We start from the raw sequence: 26,981 nt of genomic DNA on the forward strand, positions 1-26,981 counted from the left end.
ACAGTACCTTTTGTCCAGTCACGAAATCCGATTACGTGTTCACTGGAGACTCATTCAAGACACATGGAAATGCCAGGTGCATGCGGCTATACAGTTTGCTGTCCGCTTATAATCGGATCACGCGAGACAGATGTTAATATCAAATGTGAACGAGGTCTGTGTTTCACTCAGCCAGTAAGAGGTCATTAAGGGATGTAATGTTGACTTTAATGTTAAAGATGTCTGCAGATAGAAGTCATTCTAATTTGTTCTCTATGAGAATCAGCTGTCATACATGTAAGTCTTGGAAAGTGATCTCCTAAAAAGAGTGGGAATGCTGCAAGAACATCTAAATATGTTCTGCTTTCTTTCTATATTAAAAGCCTTTTTTGTATCTACACCCACTGGACATTTAATCAGAAACACCTACCGTAAAGATGTGTATTATAAGTACATAATTACTTACTGTAGCCATGGAAACCAACCACCATAGGGCTCCTTCTGAGCAGATATTCTTTGGGTTGTGGGTCATTCTTGGCACAGCAGTGGCAATGGTATTAGCATGCTATTGTGTGTGATGTTGGTGGGAGTGTATCAGACACAGTGGTGTACACTTACCGAAGGCTTTATTAGTAGCCATTTTAATAATACCGAATCAGTGGTGGCCGTACAGTGGTCATTTTCCATTGATGGACGGGGTAGAGGGTCAGAAATTGTGCAAAAACAGATGCGCCATGAAGTGCGCCTATAAGATGGATGTTTCTAATCACCTCTATATAGCATTATATTGTGTGTTATACTGTATATTAAGCTGTAATTTGTGTGTATCTTGATGCATTTATTCATTTATTGAGTACTTATAGTAGTAGGCATACTTAGCTTTTTCCTCAAGGTTTTAAAAAGTCCTTTTATTTACCTGGTGTGTTGTACACAGATGAAGCCTAATGTGAATTCTATCTCTCTTTCTCTCTCGTCTTTCCTCTCTAACAGGTGAAGTGTTCGACTACCTCGTGGCCCATGGGAGAATGAAGGAAAAGGAGGCGCGAGCTAAATTTCGGCAGGTGAGAGACATTGCAGTCCCCAAGGCCTTGCTCAATGCTTCTGAGTTGTCTTCCTATGCAGCATGACTGTTTAAATATACATGATGTTTAGCACCAGGCATGCTGCTATTTGTAGTCATTTTAAAAGGTTTCAGTCATCCTTAACAAAAATTTCTGAGGTAATATAAATTTTAATGGTGATATTCTTCTGTGTTTGGATCTTTCTTTCAGATTGTATCTGCTGTTCACTACTGTCATCAGAAGAACATTGTTCACAGGGACCTGAAAGTTAGTTTTGTTAAACCAAGATTCTGTGGTTTAAGTACATTTATATATTTATAATTTATTTATTTAATTTATGTATGTTTTGTTATTTGTTTTCTTATTTCTTTCTTTTTTTTTTTTTTTTTTTACAACTGTAGATATTTCTGCAAATAGAAGTTTGCAGCATAAAGCTATGAGTCTCTGTTTAAGTATATTACTTTTAGGGTGCGTTTATGTTTGTAGTTTGTTTCCCTTCATCCGGACCGAAGCAGAAAACCCAGCATTCACACTAATATATTTAACATTGAGCCAAAAAATGTAAACAGAAGTCATACAAATAAAAAGTCAACACTAATTGGGCAGATTTTATGACATCCAGTGACATACATTAAACGGATTATAATGTCTACCGAACTTTCTGAATCATGCTGTTCTCTGTTCTGTCTGGCCTCGTTGGTTTTATTCATGTCTTGGTTCATCTAATCTGTCTTGTGATATTAGAGCAATAAGCCACAAGACTTCCTGCGTTAACGTGGTTTTACATGACGCAAAGCAGGGTGAAATCCCTGTAACAGCCTTGAGTGAGTGACTGCTTTTATGTAATGGAGACCCTTGGTTCCTTAATGCATAATATCGTTTACTTGTGCAGTCAAATGTTTCATTTTATAATGACTTCAAATGTGCCTCAGCTTCTTTTTAAAACCCCAACAATCCATTCTATAATTACAGGTTCAGAACTTATGAAGAGATGATAAAACATATGCACAACGGTTAATTCTGTCTTAGGTCTGTTTAGATGTCTGTATTGTGTTCATACTTCAAATGAACTGCAGCAGAGTTTGTTTTGAAGTGAACCAAGGCCGACCTTCTCAGGGTGTCTTGCTTATTTGGTGCCCATAGCAGTTCGGATGGCTGCGTTCTCACTTGCTGTAACAAACTACATTTAACAGAGCGATTCGCCAATGTTTGTTTTAATCAAACCAAACCAACCAATTCTGAATGGACCCAGTCGAAAAAATCAAGCCTTTCGGTTGACTGAGAAAGTATATAATTGGACCTAGCTCTTCTTTCACTTTAAACCGCGTTTCATACATTGTATTGTTATCATTATAATCATTGCTTTATTAAAAAAGTTAGACTTTATTAATTTCTCTATTTTTCTCTCCCGATTTATCCTCCTGTTCGTCTTCTCTCTGGTACCACCTTCTGCTCAGGCGGAGAACCTCCTGCTTGATTCAGAGTCCAACATCAAGATCGCAGACTTTGGCTTTAGTAACGAGTTCACGCTGGGCAATAAGTTGGACACATTCTGTGGCAGCCCCCCGTATGCCGCCCCTGAACTCTTTCAAGGAAAGAAATACGACGGCCCTGAGGTGGACATCTGGAGCCTGGGGGTCATTCTGTACACGCTGGTCAGCGGATCATTGCCCTTTGATGGGCAGAACCTCAAGGTAAACAAGTTTGGGTTTTTCAGTCTAATGCGGCTGGTGAAGTAGCTAGCTGTGATCATTTCCGTGTGAATTTGATCAAGTCATGAGTCGTTGTTTGCCTAGACAAGGCAAATGCTGTAGCCCATGGTTTATGTAGAGCTATTTGCCCACTTTGGGTTGTTTTTGCCAAAGCTAAAACCAGTGGTTGCTCAGATGGCTTGAACAGCATCTTCACTGCACTCCAGTGTATTTTCTATTTCTGGATTTTTTTTTAAGGCTATGCAAAGCATTTTTAAGGCATATGAAGACACAGCTTGTATGATCTGCATCGCTTTTGTCTGTTGTGTCAAACCTAATGTAGGTCAAGTGTGTTCTCTTTGTCTCTGTGAGCCTGAAGGACTTGTGCAGGCAGGCCTGGTAGGATGGGGTGTTGAATGGGCAGCCAGACTATATATATATATATATATATTTTTTTTCTCTTCCATTAGGAGTTGCGTGAGCGGGTGCTGAGAGGAAAGTATCGAGTGCCATTCTACATGTCCACTGACTGCGAGAGCATCCTGCGAAGGTTCTTGGTGCTCAACCCTACCAAACGTTGCTCCCTAGAGGTGAGGAGGACTCATTGCATCTCCAAACTACTAGTTTCATGCTCAGGATGCAAATATTTGACCTACAGTGGGGTCTAAAAGATAGAGACTACACTGAAAATCTGTGATTTTTTTTTTTTCATTCATACCTGGAAATAAACAACAAAGTTATAGATTTTTGTATGTTTTACAGAAAAAAAAACAGAAAAGTTATGAAAAGTAAAATAAGGAAGAAATATTCTGAGATTGTGCACTATTTATAGGTAACTGTGCATATTTGTGACATTGTCCTTTTTAAGGCCATGGCTTATTCCTTCCTGTAAAGCACGTGTTCAAATGACTCTCAGGTGGATTTGATCTACTCATCAGAGGTTTTTGCACAGACTTGTCCAGCTGGGGTGCACACTGTAATTAAAGGAGAAGGAGGACATACCAACTTCTAAGAAATTCTGAAATTCATGTTATAGATCAAGTGAAATTGAGTAAAAATTCTACTTTTCACTCAAGTTATGGTAATTTAATTGTACTATAATTTGTAATGGAAAAACAAAATTAGAAGGGAATGCAAAATATAAGCATTTTCATGAGTAGTCACAGACTGTATGATTAATTTTGAAAATGATTCAGTACATCACAAAATCTCAGATTTCACCACGATTCAATTAGATTGTTTTGTTAAGATTCACAATTAAAACACACACAGAATATACAAATATTAATAAATTAACTATTTAAACAATACTGGAATACACTGTCAGAAGAAAAGGTACTGTGCAGGTACATTTTTCATTCATCAAGGTACAAACTATTTGAACAATAACTAATCAAATATAATTGATTCCATAATCAGTGTGATGGAATCGTGGATGATGTTTCATCTTACTAAGTTTCAGTTGGATTGCTGTGAGCATTGCTGCATTTCTAGTGTAATTTATCCTTGTCTGTCGGCTCTTCCATAGCAAATCATGAAGGATAAGTGGATGAATGTTGGATATGAGGGTGATGAGCTGAAGCCGCATGTAGAGCCTTTGGAGGACTACAATGATCCAGAGCGGATAGGTAAGAGATATTGTTTTCCACAACCCTATCTTCTTTACTGCCTCTAGAGATCTAACACCCTGCAGAATTTTGATCCAAGCTTATTTGAACACACCTGAATTGTAATATATCTGCTGCTCAGGAGATTTTTGTTAGTGCACTCAGAGAAGTTACAGTAGTTCGAGCTGAACTATGATGATTTCTGGAGCTGGATTCCCACCATAATACTACTTCTTTACCATATTTTCCTCTGTGTTTCATTTCTGTTTTTCCATTTATTTTTCCTTCCTCTCCATGCAGAGGTAATGATAGGTATGGGTTACTCTCGTGAGGAGATCAGGGAAGCTCTGACCACTCAGAAGTATAATGAGATTACTGCCACCTACCTGCTGCTGGGCCGCAAGAGTGAGGTAAGAATCCTGGAATTCTTGAACCTGGAATCAGACCTACAGACTTTGTGTGTACAGCTCTTGCTCATATGCTCATACTACTTTCCTTATACAGGATGGCATTGAGTCGAGGTCGAGCAGTAGTCTGTCTCTGGTGCGAGTGCGGCCAAGTCCCATAACCAACGGTACCAGTAAACACTCTTCCACCTCCTCGTCTGGCTCTGCCTCGGCCTCCACCCACAGCAAAACCCAGCGCAGTGCCTCCACCTACCACCGTCAGAGGAGACACAGCGACTTCTGTGAGTCTATACACTTTCACTTCCTCTCAGTTCACCTCCTTCCTTGTTACCTGCCTCTAGTTCACTTGCATTGTAAGGCAAAGCTGAGATAGGCTTAATGGCTCAACAAGCATCATAATTGTTTAGCCTGAGATTATATGATTTAGATAAGCAGTTCTGCTAATGTTAGAGACATAATATTGGGCTGTAACACACAGTCACATTTAGCAGGCTGAATATTCTCCACAAGGGGGTGTTATTAGCGCTGATGTTTTGTGTGCATTACTGAAAGGGAGGAAACTTGTATGACCCACACCAGCAGGATGCACAAATGTTTAAATATATCATAAAGTAAAGCCCCAGAACACATCGACCCTTATTCATCGCAGTGATGTAATAAAGAACGCAGATTTGACCGCTTTTAATGACGTACGAACTACACTGCATCTGATTCCTGAAATCTTCATACAATGTGAAAACAAGCTGAAATTTGAGCGCAAATGATGAATCAGCTTCAGTTCGTACAATCAAGCACCAGCCTACAAGCACCTAATTTACATATCATTTACACGAAGCCATAAATCATGCAAATGTTCGGTAGGGAGTCATCTTGCGAGCCAATGGCTGTTGTTGTAGGCAGAGTTTGAGGTTGAGCAGTGAGCGCACTGCTCCTCCCACTCACCAAACTTTATAATGTTAAAATTACAAACACTGGAAATAATAAGTTGTTTTAAGAAGGTACAAATAGTACATCGGTGTTTGTACTGGATTGCTTTATGTATAAATTATTGGTATTATTTTTATTTTCTATTTTTATTTTTATTAGGTAATATAGTTGATACTGTTAATAGCTTTTAGTTAGTTATTCACAAATCAAGCATTTTTTTCAGGTTATTAAACATTTATGCTCAAATTTACACACACACTCCTAACAGATGTGAGTTTGATTGTACATATATGCCAAAGAAGAAGTTGGAAGAATCACAAAACAGTTCAACGGTCAGATTTGATCATACACAGCTATGGTGAATAAGGGCCATTGTATGTAAGAACATACATGCAGGGTACATTCGATGATGCTATAATTGTAATACTATAACGACTGTTTACTGATATGGAAAGAGTTCATGTTATCAGAGTAAAGATAACTGAGTTAAATTATAAAGATTAGCACAGGAAAAAATCACCAGGGTTGCTTTGGAAGAGTCATGTTACTTTTGTTTCACTCATTTGTATTCAGCTTGTACACAAGGGTAGAGCTGTCTGTATTACTTTACATCATTTTATAGTGAGTGTTCCTAGCTCTCTCATTTACATTTTGTCTTTGTCTCTCAGGTGGTCCTGCAGTGCCGACAGCCCACCCTAAACGCAGTCCCACAAGTGCAGGGGACTCCGATCTGAAAGAGGAGCGGCTGGCTACAAGGAAGGCCAGCTGCAGCGTGGTGGGCAGCCGTAGTATACCCCCCTCCAGCCCCATGGTCAGCACGGCCAACAACCCCAACAAAGCAGAGATCCCTGACCGCCGCAAAGACGTCACTGTCACCACGGTAAGGAAAACTCTTTAGCACTGCACATGGATCATTCTGCCGAATTGGTTAAAAGTCAGAGTTCATCCTTTGACCCTATGCCTTAATTATGTGTATTTTATTAAAACAGATGATTGAATTAAATATTCCATTTTGTCACTACCAGTACAAAAATATCGCCTATAAAACTTTACCAAATGTTTTGGTAATGACAGTTTTACCTAATTTTTAACAGAACTTAAAAACACTAGCCAGTACATGACTAGCAAACCCAGCTTTGAACAGTTGTATACATAAAAATCATAATATTTTTCATTAAAGCACAAAAAAAGTTTATTTAATTGCAGAAAATAGGTGTTTTTGTAGAGACTATTCTTAATGGTATGCATTCATTTTCAGAGTTTGGGATGCATTTGCTTCAAAACAATGGGATCTAACTGCTCACCATGTGGCAATGAGGGTCAGGGATGCTGTCTCAGTTACTGCTCAAAAATGAAGGGCCGTGGCTAAAATAAGGCTCCTCCCATTGGACTAAAACTCTTTGTTTTATATTTCACCACCGAACATGGGACAGCATTTTTTTAATTTATATAAGTTTCAAAAAGTTTATTTAAAAATTAAACTCATGATAAATTGCAATCTTTGTACTTCGAAAGAAGTCAAAAAGATGAAAAAAAATGCAAGTATTATTTTCACAAGTTGAAATTTAGGGGTTAGAGTTTGGGACAGACATCTCCCAATAGAAAGTACCCTATAAGTGATTTTAAATATATTTAGCTTATTACTATCTGACTATCTGATTACTGAGAGCATGTTCCATTTGTGTTGTTGACAAGACTGCATTATGGCAGGAGTTTTAAGTCTCTTGAACTCATAGCTAGTTCACTTTTTTATTATGTTTATTTTGATTCAAACACTCCTCAGCAAGGATATCTGGAGCTGTAGACTAGTGAATTACCTGACTCTGGGTATGTTAGGAAATGAAGCACAACAAAATGTCAACTAGTTTCAGATCCCTGAAGACTGGATTATGGTATGCAGCAGATGTTGCACATGTAGATGTATGCAGAAGTGTAAAGAATGGATTTCAGTTATGGCTGCGATTTACAGCTGTGTTTTCAGTTTTTCGTTGGTGAGCATATAAGCAAATCTGCTCTCTTTCCACTTTTTCAGAACAACATCCCAGCAAGTGCCATGACCCGCAGAAACACATATGTATGTACAGACCGCTCCAGCACTGATCGACACTCTTTACTGCAGAACGGCAAAGAGAACAGGTAAGAGTTTGTTTGCAGTTAAATGTTAACTAGTATCACAAGCCAGATGTCTGTCTGTCAATAGAAAGTCTGAAAGGCTTTGTTGCTCACTGTGGCCAAGAACTTCATTCTTCGACAGAAACGGGTTATTTGGCTGACCAGATGCAGAATGACCCAACCACAGACTGTTATTTTTGATAGGCAGCTGCTTTCTACAGATGACTAGCTAGCATTTAGTTTGATGAACAAAAGGTTGATTCGTGTCAGACTGATAAAAATGGCGCATGGGTGTGTTTGTGGATCAATTCTGCATCAGATGGTGAGAACCTGTTACCAACAGTTCAAATAAAAACTAGATGAATTCAATTTGAACTTAGAACAGTAAAGTGTTTTGTAACTGAACATGAAGTATGTTTTGGAGTGGTGTGATCAGCTGTGTAGATAAAGAGCCGCCTGTTTGAGGTTTGGTTTATGACGCTCTGTATTTCAGAGGTGGCAGATGGCGTCTATTTCACATTTGGTATTCTCTCACCCTCTCTCTCTTTCTCTTTCTCTCGCTCTCTTATTTCCTTCTGTCTCTCTCTCTCTCTGTCTGTGTCCGTCTCTTTCCATTTCTCTCTCGTTATGTCTCTGGGGCATAGCAGAAGGCAGTAGTCATGTGACCTTGAGAGAAAGAGAGGGCGTATGGACTGGTCGGGCTGCGGCTTATGAGGTTGGCTGTGCTGGCACAGAGCCAGTCTGACCCAGCACTTCCTCTACAGTGCTGTCAGTCTAGCACATGTCTCACCCACGTGCTCTTAGAGAAGTGGAGGCTATTAGCTTGGTTGAATTCAGGCTCTTCTAAACACGCGTCCTTGTACATTTGTTTGTGACATTGGCTTACATGATGTGCAGTTTTGTCCTTTGTGTTGTCTTTATGACCGTCCTTCAGTGGGTTTGAGAAATAAGCAAACATTTTTTAATTAGTTCCACTGTTGGTTAGTGTACTGTTAAATCAAGATAAAGGGATAATTGATAAAATCAAATGTAAGCCATCCTTGCAACAAACAGAGTCAACAGCCAGGATGTGTTTGGTATCATTAGTTTGCCTTTTTAGTTAATAGTATGTGTGGTAAGCTGGAAAATTGTGCAGCGTTGCCTTATTTGAACTTTTCGTTTAACGTAAATAATACAGTTGGTCGTGACATGTTTTCTTACAGAGCTGAAGAATATTCTGTAAGAAATGATGTAATGCACTCAGACATTTGTGTGCAAACATGCTCAGCTGCTCCTGAAAACGCTGCCCCAGGTTTGCAAAAAATGCCCGCACTGTGGGGGTCCAAAAAGAGTTAATATCCGAGGCTCCATTAGTGCCTATGTGTTTGTATGGAGGCGGCTCTATTAGCGCGGGGTTATTTAGAGCGTTAAGTGAAGTGGCCTTAGGCCAGTGGCGAGGCTGAGGCACCGTGTGAGATCTGTTAGCACAGCGCCAAAGCCAGCACTACTGAGGGGGGCAAAACAGGCCAGACGCTAGGAACTGCTCAACTGAGACCTAAACTGAACTAACCCAACCCAACTCGGCTGCCAAATCTCTCTCTCTTGCTGTCTCCCTCACCTGCTGCTTTCTCATGTATTTCTGTATTTTACTGAAGGGTGGCACAGTTTCTGGTTACTGGTTAAAATGTCCTCCAGTTATAATCATCAAGTTTCAGATTTTAATCACCTTCTAAAGCCATAATGGACATAAATCCATGGTGGACAATGCATGTTTACATGTGTAGATCTGAACAGCAAACGGTAGCAGTGCTGGTGATAGAAATTAGTTTAAGTAATGCCGGCAGCAAGAAAAAAAACCTGTGCTGTTCTGCGCAAGTTTCACCTGGTTCCTGCTGTCATAGCATACTGTTCTACTACAGCAGAACGTCAGTTTGCTGTAATCAATAAAATGTGAGATATGCATGAGTTTCATATTTTTCTTCATGTATTTATACTAAATAACAGCACTTTTCCTTATGTGAATTCAGTGCAAAAAAACACTACTACATTTTTCCATTTTTTTTTAATGATCTGAGACATTTTGCCGTCATGTTAAAGTTGTTGATATTGGTTTCCATGGTTATGGTATTATTTCCTTAAATTTTCTTTAGGAATTAGCTTCCTTAAACTACACTTCCCAACTGCATGTTTGATTAGAAAGAAAGCATGAAAGGTCCTTTAATTGGATTTTGTGCAGTGGAGTGCTTGAAATGCTGAATACAAATCGTTCTATTCGTAATTATTGATATTAATTTTTAAACGTGGCACTACTTTGTCTGTTCCAACTTATCAGATGTCAAAAACAAATACAAATCCTGACATATCGTATGTCATGAAAACTTATCCATATCTTCTTCTTTGCATTTATCTCAGTTCTCCACATCAATGCAGATTCCACAAAAGTTCTGTTTTTCTTTTTTTCACTTCGCCCCTCAGCGTTCTCCTCACTTGCACTCTGCTGATCAGCCATGTGTGCTTTCAGCTAAAGGCTCAGCTTTAATTTGGCCCAACTGGCTGTTTCTACGCTCAGAGAGAGAGAGAGAGATGGAAAAAGCAAGCGATAGAGAGAGGAATTGAAAGAGAGAGACAGGGAGAGTGAAATCTCATAGCTGGGTGACTCAGCATCCTGCGCTGTGTATTCATGCTTAACTGCACTCAGCCAGCGCTGGCTCACTGAGGGCCCCATCTGTCTGATCTGATAGCTGATCATATCGCCTCAGGCCTGTTATTGCACTCAGTATGTCATGTACCATTGATTAAATCATGGCCACCTCCAACATGGTAGACCCCATCGAGAAGCATGGAGATTGGCTTTGAGCAGCTGAGTCTCTTGTCAAGGGAAAGGTCTCCAGGCCTTCAGCACATGGAAACCTGTTGTCGTTGTCCTTGTTGCTGAACCTTTTTGTGTTTTAGTTGAATTGAATATACTTTGACTCTGATGGTGAATTAATTTTTCACTGACCATCACCAAAGCATTTTAACATTTAAATAAACACCCTTAAAATATTACCCTAAAAAATGAAGCTATCTGTTACATATAATCAGTCATACATGCATGATCTTTAATGTAATAAACATGTCAAAAAGGTTCTGTAAAAATTATGTGTTCAGATGTATCCAGATACTCTGTATGATTGATAAATGCAGATACCTGTTGAACTGCACACATACAGCTTGTATAATCTGTAGAGATGCAAATTTCTGCAAATTCTTTTGACCATTGACTAACTGGTAATTAATCATTAACTGGCAAGAATAATATCATAACAACTCCACTTCACAATGTCTGTTATCAACTGGATAGTTCTGGTTTTGAAATGTCTGAAGCCATTGCAAAATATTTGATATGTACACACATTCAGTACTGATAGGTGGGACCAGGCATATGTGTATATGAGGTAAACGGACTGAAAAATTATTAAACATAGCCCGTGTAAAAATGTTTACACCAAGGTGCTAAGAAATATAACATGCTCATGATTATAACCAAAAACGTAATAATAAAATGACTAGAAAATACAATGGTGGGCTAGTCAAAGTCCTGAACTTACATTTACCTCTCATTACTACCCTAAGTTCAAACAAACATAGATTTCATGACCGGTGCTAGCTCTGGCTCAGTGTACTTCTGTAGCTTTCAAAAGCCGCCACCGCCCACCACATCTTTCTCTATATATAAGCACACCCATGTGTGATTTCCTCACACTGCCATGCATCACAGTTTCTTTCAGAGAACATGGACAACATACCGTCATATGCAAACATTTTGGCACCCCTGGTCAAGTTTTGTTAATTTTCTAAGTGCTGGTACACATCCTCTCCAAAAGTTAGGACACATTTAAAATGTAATGTTTTATTTTTTCCATGTTCAACTAAATGGAACATGTGGTAAATAGAAATTGTGCACTACAATTTAAGAAACATTTAAGTTTGTTCTTTGTAGAGGAGGTCTTAACTAACTTTCATTTAGAAAATTAACAAAACTCTTTTTTTGTGGGGGGGGGCAATCTTTTGCATATGACTGAAATTGTCTATGTTTTAGCTGTAGTGCTATTATCCTTGAACATAAGAAAAGTGGTTCTGAACATCACTATTTATAGTTGCCTGCTTTTTTTAGTAGTCCTGTGTAACAGAAGCATTGCCTTTTGCGCCCTCATGCATGCAGTTCAAAAACACTCGTCAACTTGAATGATAGCCCACCTATTCAAATAGGAACCAATGTTTATAGGGAATGCAAAAAAAAAAGTTAACATTTAATAACCGATAGCTTTAGCTGAATGATTGTTTATTTGTTGGTCAGTTGGTTAATCATGTACAACCTTAATAATCTTTAGAAAAGCATTGCAAGTAGTATGAGACTCTGCAGCATCAACACAGGTCACCATGCCCAAATGCCATGCAGTGGCTACAAGGGTTTAAAGCTCCCTGACATTGGTCTGTGGAGCAGTGGAATAATAATTTATTTGTGTGATTTGTAGTGCGTTATAGTATTTCTTTATTGGAACAGTAAATTACACCAAAAGCACAGTAATAACATACAACATAAGTGATTAATACAGTGTAATTTTCATGTTCTCTCCACAGCTCACTCTCTCACCGTTTACCTCCGGCCTCCCCCTCCACCCACAGTATCGCCGGGGCGGGGGTTGCCACTTCCTCCTCGGCGGAGCGTTCCCGCCTGACCCGAGGCTCCACCGTCCGCAGCACCTTCCACGGGGGTCAGCTCCGAGAGCGCCGGACCCCTACCCATGCTCCGCCCACCTCCCCCACTCTTTCCCACGATGCTAGCCCCCTGCCCCATGTACGCAGCCGTGCCAGCTCCAACCTCTTCAGCAAACTCACCTCCAAGCTTACCCGCAGGTAAGAGGAGAGAACAGGCCGCATCCTGAACACAGACAGTTGGTATTCTCACAGTGTGCATAGTGGGAGTCTTCACTGTCACTTTGTTCTCATGAAGTATGAACAGTTCATCTGGAATATTTTCACTGCTTTGAGCAGCATAGCATTATGCCCATCTCGCCCCATTTATTCGACTGTCGAAAACACAGGCTCTTGGCAGTCTCTTTTAGGAGTTCCACTAATCGATGATCCAGTTTCCTTTCGCTTCTTTACCAATTGTTGAGTGAAACGTAAAAAAGTCAAATGAACAGAGTTAGAAATTTCTTAGATCTAAATTTTGAGACAGGCGTAGGCGAAATGTTCATTAGTGTGCAATGAGGAGTAATGCTCTGCTGGATCCATAATGAACTCATTAATGCTCTTTCCTGAGCACAAATGTACCAGAAAAATCATTTCAGATGTACACACTTATTATCGCTGTAATAAGAAAACCTTCCACCTGTTTCAAAACCAGCTTTAACATACCCTCATCCACTTGGCCTTGCCATTTCCCCTCGTGGGAATCCATTACTTTATTACTACAAGTGAAGTCTTAGATGAGTTTTCGGAGGAACGAGGGGCTGAGTGAACAAAAGTGTCAACCTTGGCAGCAGAACTTGCCCAGAAATCATTGCTACTTTTTGCTAGTTAGCAAGCCAAAGGCTACATGGCTAACAACAACAAAAGAAAGGCCATACACCTAAATCAAAACTTGCTTATTAAAGACATAAAAGTATTGAAATGGGACCTTTGTGTCTCCAAAACAGTGAATTTATGAAAAACGTTAAACATGTTCTTTAATGTTGATTTAACTTGGTATTTTATTTCCAGCGGTTCTTATGGGATGAAATGTAAATATAATAATATAATGTAACAGGCAGAAAAAGATTTTTTATGATCTCTTATGACCACAATAATCTGTATAGCCACAAGCTTGGTTCAGTGAGAGTAAAAGATACTGAGAATCATGTAAATTGATAAATATCTTTCCTAACTATCTTAACTTCATCATGTTTGACCAGTTAAATCTCAAGTTTGTTCTTTGAAAGATTTTTTTCTTAGGATTTGGTTAACCACAAATCGTTCACAGCACTCTTACCAAAGAGTTCAAATTCATTGCCATAGCTCAATTGACCTTATGATGCCTTTTCAGTGCAAAGTGCTTCAGATGAGCTCCTTTTTAGAAAGCCAACTGTGCATTACTCTGCATTAACTCTTCCTGCATTAACTCTAACCAACAGCTTCTAACCCCCAAATCCCCACATATCCCTCTCTTCTTTAGTCCTGGCTGAGGTTGGGTGCTCTATATCTTTTTTTTCCTTGCCAGTCTTCAGCTGCGGTCTTATTTCTCTGTCAATCTTCCTGCCTTTTTCTCTTTCTTTCTTTCTGTCTCTTTCTGTCACGCTGTCCTCTCTTTCCCCTCTCCATCTCCTAGGGTCAATCTTGACCCCTCTAAGCGTCAGAGCTCAAACAAGTCCGTCTCGGGCTGCCCTCTGCCACATGGATCGAAAACAGTTAGTAAGTCTTCTTTCCCATCTTTCCACCCTTTTTGTTTCCACCTTCTATCCACCTGGCCACCTTCACAGCCTGCCAGCATCCCATCTTCACTGCCTGTTCTCTTCTTGCACTACTGGAGCTGGGTAGAGCTCCCCCTTGTGGACATTACCAGAAGAGCTTTCAAACACAAAAGGAAGTGCAGTAGAAATGCATGTGACACCATCCGCTGCATTTTTAGAGGTCAAAATGTTCTCTGTGGCTTTCAGCTTGATGTAGATGGGTCGTAAGCCTAGTTGTGTTTGGATACCGAGGGGCACTCTATACCATAGCACCATGGACTGCATTCATCTGCTGTGTTTGTGTTTATTCTCCTCATTCTCCCTCACTCGCCACTCATTCACAGGAGAAATGCCAGACTTGACCCAGGTCATGTCATGATTCATCATGTGGCTTCCTTGTGAAAACCATAAAACTCTAAAGACATCCACCTAGTTAATGTCTTTTTGGTCAACCTTAGAGACTTTATACAACAGTTAGTGTCAGTAGCAGTCTGATTGGTTGAAGTGTTCTACCCTTGCTGTTGTTTGTGACAGCTGTGCCATACTGGTTGCTACGTATGACTCCATTTACGCTAAAGCTACTGTTACAGTTTCTACTTTAGCTAATACAAAAACAGAAAATGGACACATTAGATACCTTCTATTAGACAATATTTGACCTGCAGCTTGTTTGGTCAGGTTCTGAAGAAGGGTGGGACAGCAAGGCTACATCAAATTCCTACAGCATTGTTGCAAGATTTTACAAATTATCCTACCCATTGAGTGATATTACTGCGTATGTGCATATCATTAGTATCATATATTCACGCAGCTAACCAAGCTTTTCTAACGTTTTGTGGTTTTAATGTTAATTCAACCCACTTCAAGTGTATTATATAGACTCAGCACTATATTACTACTTACTCTCTGGTGAGAGGACTTGGGCAATCAATATAAACTGACCTACCTGAAGTTCTAATGGTGGTAGCATTTCTGTTGAGGTCATTTATCAAAATATCCTGCTTATAGTTTTATGTCGGGACCCACCTATAAATTCCGACAAGTTAGGACAGTTTGTCACTGGCCTCATTCATCCCATATTGGCTCATAGTGTTTAACATAGAATTGGGCTTCAAGGGCATTTTGATAGCTACAGTTTTATGTCCATTTCAGTAATGAAAAAGGCTACTATTTTTTTGGCAGTAGGAATTGCCAATGTTAAAGTCAAAGTCATTATAGGAAAATTTGCTTGACGGCCGTCTTGGAAACGCCACGGGGCTTGTATTTCCACTCATTAAAGACCAGGCTCCACTCTCTTTTAAAGGGGAGAGAGTTAAAACTGAAACCAAAAGCCATATTAATGTTTAAAATACACAATTGAAATAACGATAAAATCAGACCAAACCAGCATGAATATTTTGTTGCATTTGGCTAAAATGACACACACAAAAACAATTTTTCAGCTTTTTTCTGGCTACTGCACTTGCACAGATCTCCACAATAAAGGGTGGCTTTTCCTGCTTGCAGCTTAAACAACAAGCTGATTGGCTCATTTTATTGAAGGATGGGACTTGTAAACAAACTCCATGTTAAGCATTACAAGCTTTCCCATTCATATTTCAACCACTGACCTGTCTCCTCCTTTATAATGTCTCTGTTGAAGCCCATCTGATACAATGCTCATGGCTTTTTGCCCTGCTTTTTTATTTATTGTGCTGTTGTATAAAATCAATAGAACACAAGCAGTTGTGTGTTATCGCAAATAACATCAGGCGAGTACAGTAGATCCCCACAGCCATGATGTTATTCACATAATACACGACCTTGAGTGTGCTATTGCAGATGGACTTCCGCCTCTGTATGGTGTCGTGCCACCACACGAGTGCTAAGTTTGGTGTACTTTGACAAGAGCGAAGACTAGCCGGTGTCCAGTGTCCAGTCTAAATCTGGATTAGTTGTGTAACCAGCTTTCCGTCTTCGTTAGAATCCCATTCACAGCTTCAGGCTAATCGTGGTGGCCAGGCACATCTGCTTCCTCTGCATACAGCAATGACCAGAGAGCTTATGAACGTCTCTCTAGAGTTAGTCTGTCCAGAGTCCAGAGAACAAGGGCATGTAGAGACTTTTGCTGTGTCATGTTTGCTGAATGCTCATAAACGTTGCTTTGAGCACTGCCGCCCCTAAGTGGCAGCAAGTAAAACTGCATGCGTGCAGCTGTACACTTATGTTTTCACTCTGTAACATGCAAATGCTAATGAAGCAAATACACTTCAGTTCAGTTTTGTTAAAAGTATTGAAGGTTATATTAATATAGACTTGACTGATTCATTTAGGAGTGTGTTCAGCTTTCATACCCAAAAGCCCTAAAAAACTAAACATAAGCAGATTATAGCATCACTATACATGCATTTACTGTTAATATTTTTAAGTAGATTGCTGTTGGTTCATACTATTGTTCTGTTGGCATCTGTGTACTGTGATGATGTGAAATGCATGTGAATCTTCCCAGATACACTGACTCATGACCCAATGTCAGTTGGTATTTCGCAATTTTTAATGTTGTATAGTGGTGATGTGTTTGGTTTGCTGTTGTAGGGATGTCACTGTGGCCCTGATGCTTTTTAGCTGTATACTTCTTGATTGGTCGGTTTAGTGAAGAGGGCAGGGTGAGAGATGCTTGTTTTGCTGCCTGTCAGCTGATTCCTAACACGAAACTTTGTCTTCTTCTTGAGGGTCACAGACGAACCTGAGAGAGTCTGCAGATCTCCGGTCACAAGGTGAGTGTCACATTTTACCTTTTTCATTCATATCAGACAAAATTATGCCGTAGCACTTATAACCTAGATTTCTTAATATATTGAATTTATTTTTTAATTCAGAACTTTAAGATCAATGCTGACATCAATATAACTTTTTTTTTTTTACCACAATATTGAGCCTTTCCTTTATTTTAAGGGCCAGTTTTCTGAGCACAGTTTAAATGTTTAAATGGATTTCTATTGACGGTGTAACATTCAGACTAGCTGATACCTGTGTGTGCAAAACTGGCTCTAACTATTCAAACTGATTCTCTCCACTCCCTTTCCAAAGCCCCAGAAGCAAAAAATCAGGTTAAAAACAACAGGTAACTTCTAACACGTGCTTGGTCCCCGTGTAGTTCAGATATATACATATATATATACATAAAAGCTCCCCAGGCAACAAAATTAGTCACATGCATAATTTCTTTTCCAATATTTTGCTAAGCATCCAGTTGCCATAATGACAGCACCAATCAGGTAAGGGTTGTACCAGTCTCTCTCTTTTTGGCCATTCTTCCACTAACTTTCAGCTTCATATCTGAGCAGAATACAACATTGACACTCCCATATTCCATGTAGGGGGACTGTCTCAATAGACTAGTGTAATCCTTACCTGACAGGATTCATGCTGTCATTAAGGCAAGGGGACATGCGACTAATTTTCTGTCTGGCGAGACTGTGTACACGTTATGTGGTGTGCACTAACTATTAAATATTTTAGAATAGACTCCCTCCCCTCATCTGTCCTGCCCCTTTTAACCTGTAACAGTGTTCGATTCACAGAGCAGTATCCTCTGCTTTTGGATATTGCTTGAAGTGTGAACCCCATAAATGAAACATTCATCGGAAAACCCATTTAGAAAATCATTACCATTAACCTGGAATGGTTTGAAGGACATGCTGTGCACTGGAATTTAATGAATGATGTTCATCTGTAGTACGTTGCAACATGCCTGTTGTTATTGTACTGTATTGTGTGACTGAGAACATGAGTCCATGATGCTGATGAAGGTAATTGTGTCCATACTTGAAATTGAGCATTTTGTTGAAGTGTGAGTATTCAGGTCTTTCAGAAGGTAAAGCATTCATAATGCATGTGCAACAGGGGTTTAGCATATAATGCAGAGACATTGACTAAAAAAAAAAAATCATAGTTTTCAATAACGAGAGGATGTATGTGTATATTTAGGCATATATACTGTAACTGGCTAATACTTAAAGCTACACCAAGTTATTTTTTTGTTGTTAAAATTGAAAGGAGTAGCATTATTGAGTCAGAAGAAAATAAACACACTAAAATTTGATGGTCATGCACTGCTGTAAGTCTCCCTGTATAGCCTGAATTAATAATTTAAAAGTTAGAGGTGTCGGGTCTGATTTTGTAGGAGTTTTTTGGACCATGTCATATGTCTTTACATATTAACTTTACATGCACACACTAAAAAAGAAGGTCTGGCTCAATGTCTAGGCTAAGTCTCAAAAGCAAAATCAACATTATACTCATGAAGATATGATCACAACAGTAGTTCATTTACTTACATTCTCACAAGACATATCCTTCTTTCAGAACTCTTTGAGTTCATCCGCCCAGGGAAGAAGTCTGAAGCAGAACCGATGTTACAAAATGTTTTTTTGCAGATTGTGTTCAATTTCCACCAGAGAGAAAAAACTGTGTAGGTTTGGGGGTCTCCAAATCCCCAAAACCTACATAGAGGAGTTTTAAAACATGCAAGAAGTACATGTAATCTTTTGTCATCATACATGTTTGAAACATCATGTTGCTGTACTGTAGTAGCCTTTTAGTGTTTTATTATATCCTAATGTAAGTCAGGATACGTTAAGTAGTTGCAAACATGTAGTGACATCAGCATCTTCTGAAGAACTCCTAATTCTACTGAAAGGTAAAACGTATATTATTGTTGGTATAAGGTATTACTATTTCTGACATTTTATAACTTGATTGGAGAAAAAAAACCTTCAGTGCATGTTTCTGAATTAATATTTCATGTTTGGACTATTTCATTATTCTATTGATCCATTCATTGTGAAGTATTCACTCAAGACAACTGGCATATTTAAAAAATGATTTAGTTCAGAACAGACTGCATTGTTTTGTCATGCATCTTTCTAATCTATTTCTCTCTCCCCTCCCCTCTCTTTCACTCACTTACCCACATGCACATCACCTCACCCCTTTATCTCCATTATTCCACTTCCATTGCCCATCCACGCTTCAAATCCCCCACTTCCTTGCAGTCGCCATCTATCTGGGCATCAAAAAGCGGCAGAGCCCCGGACCCCCCGATGCGGCTGGGATGTGAGGGTGCGGAGCCCGCGGGACCCTGCGGAGGTGGTGTCGGCGCTGCGGGAGGCGGCGCAGGGCTGCGGTTGTCAGGTGCACCAGGCCGGACCCTTCCTGCTGTCCTGCACGCACGGCGCCGCCGGCTCAAGAGTGGCCTTCGAGGCTGAGGTGTGTCAGCTGCCCGCCGGCCCCAACGAGACCAGCGGCGTCCGCTTCAGACGCCTGTGGGGGGCGCCGCTTGCCTTCCGGGACATCGCCACCAAAGTGTCCAAAGAGCTGGAACTCTAAGGGCCACAGAGGGGGTGGAAGGGAGGGGACGGGCGAGAGCATGGGACGGAATGAGCGGTGGGAGGCAGAGAAACCAGGGGTGTAAATCTGTGACCTTGTGGGCTGGGTAATGATTCTTTAGGAAACCATTCTCAATTTAATTTAATTCAGTTATTTCGGTACGATTCAGAATTCTGTTTAAACATTAAATTTAAAAGCTTAATGTGAATGGAGAAACTATTTACACAGCAGTGAAGAAAAAACATTCATCGGATGCTTATAGTACTATAAAATATATAGGAATACTAATATATAATGGCCGGTTAATGTATTAGTATTCCTAATTTTTATTGTGTATTCATTGTATTATAATTAATAATTGTCACAATTAATATTACAATATATGGAAATATTGTTATAATTAATTGTAATGAATTATATCATTCTAAAATCGGTGCAGTTGAATCGCCCCCTTCAGATGCATTTTTACACCCTTAGGAGGAACCTCCCACTCCACAAAGCCGAAGCCCACCCCCACCTCCTCGCAGCTCAAACAGACTCTGATATGGACTCTGAAATACACCCAAATGCGGAGAGCCTTGTGCCTGCCACACACACACGTCCTGCTGAGAGAACACCCTTCTTTCCCCGCTGACTTTTACTGGGTGTTTTAGCCAAGTTGTTTTCTATTCCAGTTTTTTCCAGAAATACCACAGTGTCTCTGCCTTTCACATTATTTCCTTTGAACAGCTGCTATTTAGTTTATTTTTCATTTACTTGCATCTAGCAAGAGGGTCAGTTGCAAAATTCCATTTTTTCCTTTTCATATGAAACTCACATCTTCGGTTCTAAAACAGATGTCCTGAAGAACTGCGGACTGTGGGTTCTCTTACATCTTTTGTATTAACGTTTTTCCACGTGAAAAGCTGCCTAATTACAGGTGTTAGAGCTGTCTAACGGGAATAAAAGCTGTCTAGAGCTGTTTCAGAGATTAGCGACGGCTGCTTTTCTGAGCCACTAACATTGTAGCCTTTTGTGGATTTTTTTTTTCTTTCCTGCGTTTCAGCAGTTTTTTTCTGTTATACATGCTCCATTATCATACAGTAGCACTTTAGGTTTGAGTGAGCACCACTTCTTTTGAGCTGTAATTTCCCCTTAAATGGTACAGCGCACTCGTCGAGCCAAGTCAAAAATACAACACTCCTGTAAGTATTTAGCTGGTAAAAAGCCTGTCACATGGCCAAAAGAGGACCCTGCTCAATGGACATAAGACTGCTGTTTACCACTGATTTGATATAGCAAATGACCTTAAAGAAGAAAACATCTCTCTAGCAGAGCTCCCTGCACTGTGCGAAATTAATTAGTACAGCGTTTGTATGAAACCCTGGAATGTGCAAGTCTAGTCATAGCCTTGATGTCATCTAGCAGTTGTTGAAGTACTATTTTTGGTAATGTGACAAGAAGTGTTGGGGTGCTAACATTTGTCTGCCAAATTATCCTGTGATATGTTCTCAGTACTGTTTATTGTAAATGACTTTGTTTGTACTTTTAGCCCGAAAGGCCCCTTTAAAAAGAGTCATAATTACTGTTTGTAATGGATCACTTTAGTAATGCTAGGGTGTTGTAGAGATGGACAAACCACAGGTATCCTTCATTAAGGATAACTATAGCTATACTGTTCCTATCAGCACCGTTCTGGGTTTGCTAAGGCACAAGGGCTATCTGTAGAGATGTGTGGGCCAAGATTTGATTGAGCGATTTGCAAAATATTGAAAATGTAATTGTTTTTGTTATGAGCCACGACCGTGTCACCTGGAAGAGATCCAAAATTCTTCTGAATTGTACATAAACGAGCTATTACTGTGTCAAATTCCGCATCCCAGTTTTTGTTGTTTGAAAAAAAGACACTAAAGCCAATTCTGTCTTTCTGATATAAACGTGACTGTAAAATCTAGATTTGCTTCGCTTGCTGTTCACTGGTGATCTATAATAGTGATATTGAATTGAATTGAATTGAATTGAAATGCATATAGTCAATTGACCTGAACCATTGCAGCTGTATGTGCCATGCTCAGAGGTCTGTGAGAAAATCACTTAATGCAAGGTGCAGGATCTGTAAACTGGGTACATTGCAGAATATACCAAGTTTCATACTATTCACCCTGTCTACTACTTTAGTGACTTGGCACATTGCTGACTTCATATGGCAGTGTGAACTATTCACAGTCGTATAAACATTGCGTCACCAATGGCTTCTGCAACTAGGTCAGCATATTCATGTTATTTTTGAAACTGTGCGACCCAAAATAACTAATAGATGTTCTGATTAAAACCTTGCTGTAGTTCCTGATTGTGAGGAAATACCAGCAGAGTTTGATTACTGGTTCAAAGGAATTTTCCAGGGCAAATATAGTCAAGTTAAAAGCCTACTATTTGAACAAGGTTTGGAATTATATGCGTGACTTTTAACAATCACAGTCAGGATTTGAAAAAAAGTCATTCTGATAAAGCAGAAAGTGTGTTTGTGGAGAGAGTCAGTGGGTGAATGGCGTCATTCATAGGGCAAAAGGCAAGTTATGCATTTTTGAGAAAAAAAAGTTTTGGATTGTTGTTGGTATGTAAATGTTAGGTAGTCTTTGAAACAGTCAAAAAAAGATGTTAGTGTTTTGGAAAAAATTTAATTCTTTGCTGGCAAATGGCATGTATTGACACCAGATTAAGAAGTTGCCTTAGTCATCCTGACCAAGAAAGAGGCATTTTTTTTCTGGTCCACAGTTTACCCTTTAACAACAAGCGACATTTCAAGCCCACTATTTTGCTTAATGTTTATGCAGGTTCTCAGTGTCTACGGTTTGGACTAGCAATCATGTTCTCCCGAGATAAATCACCATATACCGTCTCTTCTGCTCCTGCAAAGCTAACTGACTACTTCAAAATGTATAATTGTGTAGAAAAAAAAAGTTAAATTATGACTGAATTTAGTTTTGTTCTTTTGAAAGTTCTAGATTTTTTTTTGCCTTTAAATGTACGGAAAGGGGGACGTCTGAAGTGACAGAAGAATAAACTCACTGAGTTTAAAACTTATTTGCACTCTTTGTGTTTTCCGCTAAAAGTGGAACCTTTTAGTGAATTCGTTTATGTGCTGATTGTAAAACACTGTAAAACAGTGGTCACCAACGCTGGTTCTGGAGATCTACCTTCTGTGGACTGTAGTTCGAACCACAATCTGCCACACCTGTTCCAGTTTAGTAACTTCTTTGGCTGGATCAGGTCCTTTACTGTAGGTATGAGGAGCAGGTTAGATGCAGGTTGGAACTAAAATTTGCAGAAAAGTAGATCTCCAATATGTAAGTTGGTGACCGCTGCTGTAAACAAAGTTACATCCATCTATCCAGTTGGCATGAGCTAAAAGCATGAAGCAGAACACATGAAGTTGATTGTTACATGGGGCTTTTTATTTACTCAATTTGTACAACCAAAAAATGTTTAGGTGAAGACAGCATAGTCAGAGTTCCCAAGCTATGCGGCGATTTGATCCCAAGATGTTACAGAAAGAACGGGAAAGATGGTAAGGGTGACAGTAAAAAGGAGGGCAAAAGAAAAAAGTTGAAGGCAACAGGATAGAGAGAAAGGATTAAAAAGGAAGAAGGAGAGGGAGCAGGGAGGAGAGTCTCTTGGAAAAGTCAGACGAGAGCATTTTTCCTGCATGATGACAAGGTTTCTCATAAGAATGAATACAAAACAAAAACAAAGAACTATTTCCACTTTACTTCTGGGCAGGGATCATGCCGTCAATGGACTCGCCCTTCTCCAGCTTCTTCTCCATCTCAATCATGAGCTTCACACCATCAACCACAAGCTGCACCTGCTCCACTTCGGAGGAACCCAGACGGTCAGCGTTGGAGATGTCAAACACACCACCGACGGAGGCAGTGTCCACACCACCTGTACAGAGCAAGCAAAGAAGGAAGGTCAAACAGATAATCCATCGATGTGAGGACAAATAGTGTTGAGTTGAGAATCAGATTAGCATTGAACTTGGCTGGTTTTAAGTGTACCTGTGCCACGCTTCTGCAGACGGAGTCTGGTCAGAATCTCCTCAAATTTAGGGTGTGTGCTGAGCTTGGGCAGCTTGACGTGCACACCACCACGCAGGCCAGTACCCAGGTTAGATGGGCAGGTCAGGATGAAACCAAGATGCTCGTTCCACATGAATCCATGGTTGTGCTTCTTGAAGATTTCCTCAATCTGTATCAAAGTGAAGGACATCAATTTCAGGGACATGTTTTTATAGTGTGCTAGCAAACATGATTATGTAGTAAGGGCCATTTTTCCAGACTGTATAACTAGAATAAATGTGATTTTTAATGGAGTAAGACAGTTGACACTGAAGTTTATTCCAAGACTAGGTGTAATCCAAGTCCACAAAAGTTCTTACCTTCTGCAGACCAACGCAGAACCTCCTGAAGACCTCCTTCATGTTGCCACCCTTCTGCATGGAGATGACACGGAGATGGTCCTCCTCGTTCACCCAGACCAGGAAGGTCTTGTTGTCGTTGTGCCAGATTCCTCTTGCATCAGGCCAGTCGCGGGCCATGCCAGCAGCCAGCAGCAGGGGAGAGACAGGCTTGTCAAACAGGAAGTGGTCAGCGATCAGCTGCTCCTGCTCCTTCTCGGTCATGTCCTTCAGGGGGTAGTACTTGCCCTTGAACTCACCGTCCAGGCTGGTCAGAGCTGTGAGGGGTAAAAAGACCAAAGCAAGGTTGGCGAGGCTCAGAGCTTCTGCTTATGAGTGGAAATGTCTTTAGTTTACTGTGGATTATTTAGTAGGTACTATGAAACTAATATATAAGTAATATAGTTATGCGACTGAAGAACTGAAGTGTCCTTCAAGTTCAGTGACCAAGACTAACCCTCAATGGACAGCTTCTCCACAGCTCTGCGCTCGCCGCGGCTGTTGTGGGGGGGCAGGGTGAATCCCTTGATGCTGCGGCCAGTACGCACACGGCTGCTCTGAACATAGTTGGGGTCAAGATCATCACCACCCTGCACAAGGGAAGAAGGTTATTCCTAAGCTGTCTAAGGTTTTCTCCTCCTCTGATTCAAACAAGAAATGATTATGGAATTTTTCCATACCTTCAGGTTTTCCCAGTTCAGATCAGTTCTGTGCTTGTCAGTGGGCTTGTAGCCACCATGACGGTCGGAGATGACGGGGTCAAGGAGATCCTTGAAGACCTCATAGGACTCTTCGTCACCGGCAACGCAGCCGACAGTCATGATAAAGGGGTGGCCTGGAAACAGTGAGGAAAATGTGGATGTGTAAGTCACGAAACATGCTGTTGAAATGGACTTGGCTTGAGCTCTGTGTCTTTTTTTTCCCCTGGGATTTAATCAAAGTACTTTCCAGTAACCCAAACCACTATGAATGACAGTAATTTTATAGCAAAGTTCCTCATTGCTAAAATGTTTTCTTGCTTTTTTTTGTAGGCCTTCTTACCAGGGTTGTCCACACCGGTCTGAATGACATCATCCAGAGTGAAGCCACTTGGGGTAGACTTGCTCCTCAGCTTGTTGTAGATGTCCTTGGTCAGTGCCTTGGCCATGTGGTTGTTGTGCTGAGAGAGGTCAGGGTACTCCTCCTCCAGAGAGAACTTCATTTTGTAGTCGTTGTGGCAGTTCTTAGCCATGATTGCACTTTTTAGATGATCTGTTGAAATATAAAATTAAGAGACGGTGTAGCTGTTATGTTTTGTCCCTCTGTAACCCAGCTAACATCTGAAAGCTCTTCTGCACTCTGAGAAAAAACCTTACTACTTTCAGCAGAAAGGACATGCTAAGATTGTTAGAGCGAGAGCGGAATGCTAATAGCAGTTCAGGGCTATTCCTAGCTGTCACAAGTGAAATATTTTGTATCCTCTGTGAACCTTGGTCTCATAGTAACTAGGTGACTGGCTAACTGTAACCACAGCTTCATATTTCTGCATAAAGTGGTGGGGGGGCATGGCTTGCATACTTATATGTATCGGACTTCACAAGATATTTTTAGCATGTCTGCCAAACTCTCACTCCAGATAGCCCATGCACTTCTCTTATTTCCATGGGGGGTGGCGTGTATGCATGTCCACACCAAAGTTAGAACTTGTTCATGTGAGAGAGATTCTTCTACCTGTACTCACAATGGTAATGGCAACATTTCATTAAAAGTCAATTTAGTACTGTTAGTTTAGTTAACTGTAACCTAAGCATATTACTACATGCAGAATTCCACAGAATTTAAAACTAAGGCTTTGAAACCACCAAGTCTCATCTGTTATCTATGCAACACTTGCAACACTTATTATGTTTCAAAAGAAGATCCTCTCATTGCCTTTAAACCAAACTCTAAATCAGTCCGATTGTGCCCTTTTGCCACAACAGCTGACCTTGTGCAACAGGTGTTCCTCACAGTTAATGTAGCCTAAGACAAAGACCTCTACATGCAGATCTCAGATGTTTGTGTAGTATGAAACCCATTTATAATCAATTTCAGTGCCCCTAAATCCTTGCAACCATTACATATTATCCACTGCATGAGTAGTATCGGCACCAGCGGTGCACAATTGACCTTGTTTTTTTAAAACTTCACAACAGGAGCTCCAGAAAAACTGCAGATGCCTCCAAATAATTGCATCCTGAGAGTACAAACTACTGGTGAGATTTTGGCCAATTTTTTGTTCCTGAAAACTGCTGACTACCTTTAAGGCAACACTACTTAAAAATGTAAAAAATCTTTCCTTTAACTGTGCCTTTTTTTTCCAGGAACTTTTCATTTTTGTTCCCCATTTCCCACCCGTTTTGATCTGTAGAGCCACAGTTATGATTACCTGCACGTGAGAAAGAGGTAACAGTCCTTGGGATCAGATCCTGTCCACCAAAGCCAATGTAGGGGTTGCCCAACTTTGCAAGATGTCAGACCTTGGTTTATATACCCAGATGCTTAATGCCTATTGGTTGCTCTGTGCCCGCATGCTCTCACCCTATTGGAGGGTAGTGCTCCCTGATAGCAGGTTTAGGTTCTAAAAGGAAAGAACCTACATTACAACACCCGAGAAGGGGGGACAGCTGTCCCCACCCCCAACAGTGGCCTGTCCCCATCTGCTCAGTGGTTAAGAGACTTATGTGAGAGAGAAATAAGCTCTGAGACAATCATTCAGAGCGCAAAACTCACTTCCTGTCTAAAAGATTTCAGAAGTGTTTAGGCATCCTTATAACTCATGAATATTCTGGTGGATTGTACTTTTAATTGTACAATTTTGGGTTATTCCACACCAGCTATGCCTAGCAGCCCATGTCATAATAATAATACAAAAAAACTGCTACTCAAACTTCTATTCATACAACCATGTAAACATTTTAA

General features: G+C 40.2%; 2 protein-coding genes across 3 annotated transcripts in view; one reads left to right on the forward strand and one right to left on the reverse strand.

Annotated features, from left to right (window-relative positions):
- The window catches only part of mark4 (microtubule affinity regulating kinase 4), a 59,710-nt gene extending 36,507 nt beyond the window's left edge, over nucleotides 1-23,203 (forward strand). The window contains exons 6-18 of one of the 2 annotated variants that reach the window (XM_036561302.1): nucleotides 970-1,040; nucleotides 1,251-1,307; nucleotides 2,498-2,734; nucleotides 3,202-3,321; nucleotides 4,260-4,359; nucleotides 4,639-4,748; nucleotides 4,843-5,026; nucleotides 6,341-6,552; nucleotides 7,705-7,808; nucleotides 12,387-12,662; nucleotides 14,116-14,198; nucleotides 16,956-16,992; nucleotides 19,273-23,203. In XM_036561302.1, the coding sequence (XP_036417195.1) occupies nucleotides 970-1,040; nucleotides 1,251-1,307; nucleotides 2,498-2,734; nucleotides 3,202-3,321; nucleotides 4,260-4,359; nucleotides 4,639-4,748; nucleotides 4,843-5,026; nucleotides 6,341-6,552; nucleotides 7,705-7,808; nucleotides 12,387-12,662; nucleotides 14,116-14,198; nucleotides 16,956-16,992; nucleotides 19,273-19,606 (1,925 nt within the window). In that variant the 3' untranslated portion in view covers nucleotides 19,607-23,203. Of the gene's footprint in view, nucleotides 1-969; nucleotides 1,041-1,250; nucleotides 1,308-2,497; nucleotides 2,735-3,201; nucleotides 3,322-4,259; nucleotides 4,360-4,638; nucleotides 4,749-4,842; nucleotides 5,027-6,340; nucleotides 6,553-7,704; nucleotides 7,809-12,386; nucleotides 12,663-14,115; nucleotides 14,199-16,947; nucleotides 16,993-19,272 lie in introns of both variants that reach the window. The other variant, XM_036561299.1, reaches the window with a different exon arrangement.
- ckmb (creatine kinase, muscle b) lies at nucleotides 23,019-26,577 on the reverse strand. The gene is made up of 7 exons (XM_036561311.1): nucleotides 26,449-26,577; nucleotides 25,083-25,292; nucleotides 24,722-24,876; nucleotides 24,499-24,631; nucleotides 24,024-24,319; nucleotides 23,644-23,833; nucleotides 23,019-23,530 (listed from the first exon to the last, which is right to left on the reverse strand). The coding sequence occupies exons 2-7, from the start codon at nucleotides 25,270-25,272 to the stop codon at nucleotides 23,352-23,354; spliced, it is 1,143 nt and encodes a 380-aa protein (XP_036417204.1). The 5' UTR covers nucleotides 25,273-25,292; nucleotides 26,449-26,577; the 3' UTR covers nucleotides 23,019-23,351.
- Between the last annotated feature and the right edge of the window lie 404 nt (nucleotides 26,578-26,981).

Source organism: Colossoma macropomum, unplaced genomic scaffold (genome assembly GCF_904425465.1).
Source record: "Colossoma macropomum unplaced genomic scaffold, Colossoma_macropomum, whole genome shotgun sequence".
NCBI lineage: Eukaryota > Metazoa > Chordata > Actinopteri > Characiformes > Serrasalmidae > Colossoma > Colossoma macropomum.

What these genes read in the sequence shown, in the direction of transcription:
- ckmb (XM_036561311.1), bottom strand. Translation starts at nt 25,272, where the DNA reads ATGGCTAAGAACTGCCACAACGACTACAAAATGAAGTTCTCTCTGGAG. An exon ending in GACCGGTGTGGACAACCCTG is followed by an intron (nt 24,877 to 25,082) that starts GTAAGAAGGCCT and finishes CACTGTTTCCAG; the next exon opens with GCCACCCCTTTATCATGACT. An exon ending in TCTGCGTTGGTCTGCAGAAG is followed by an intron (nt 23,834 to 24,023) that starts GTAAGAACTTTT and finishes ACTTTGATACAG; the next exon opens with ATTGAGGAAATCTTCAAGAA.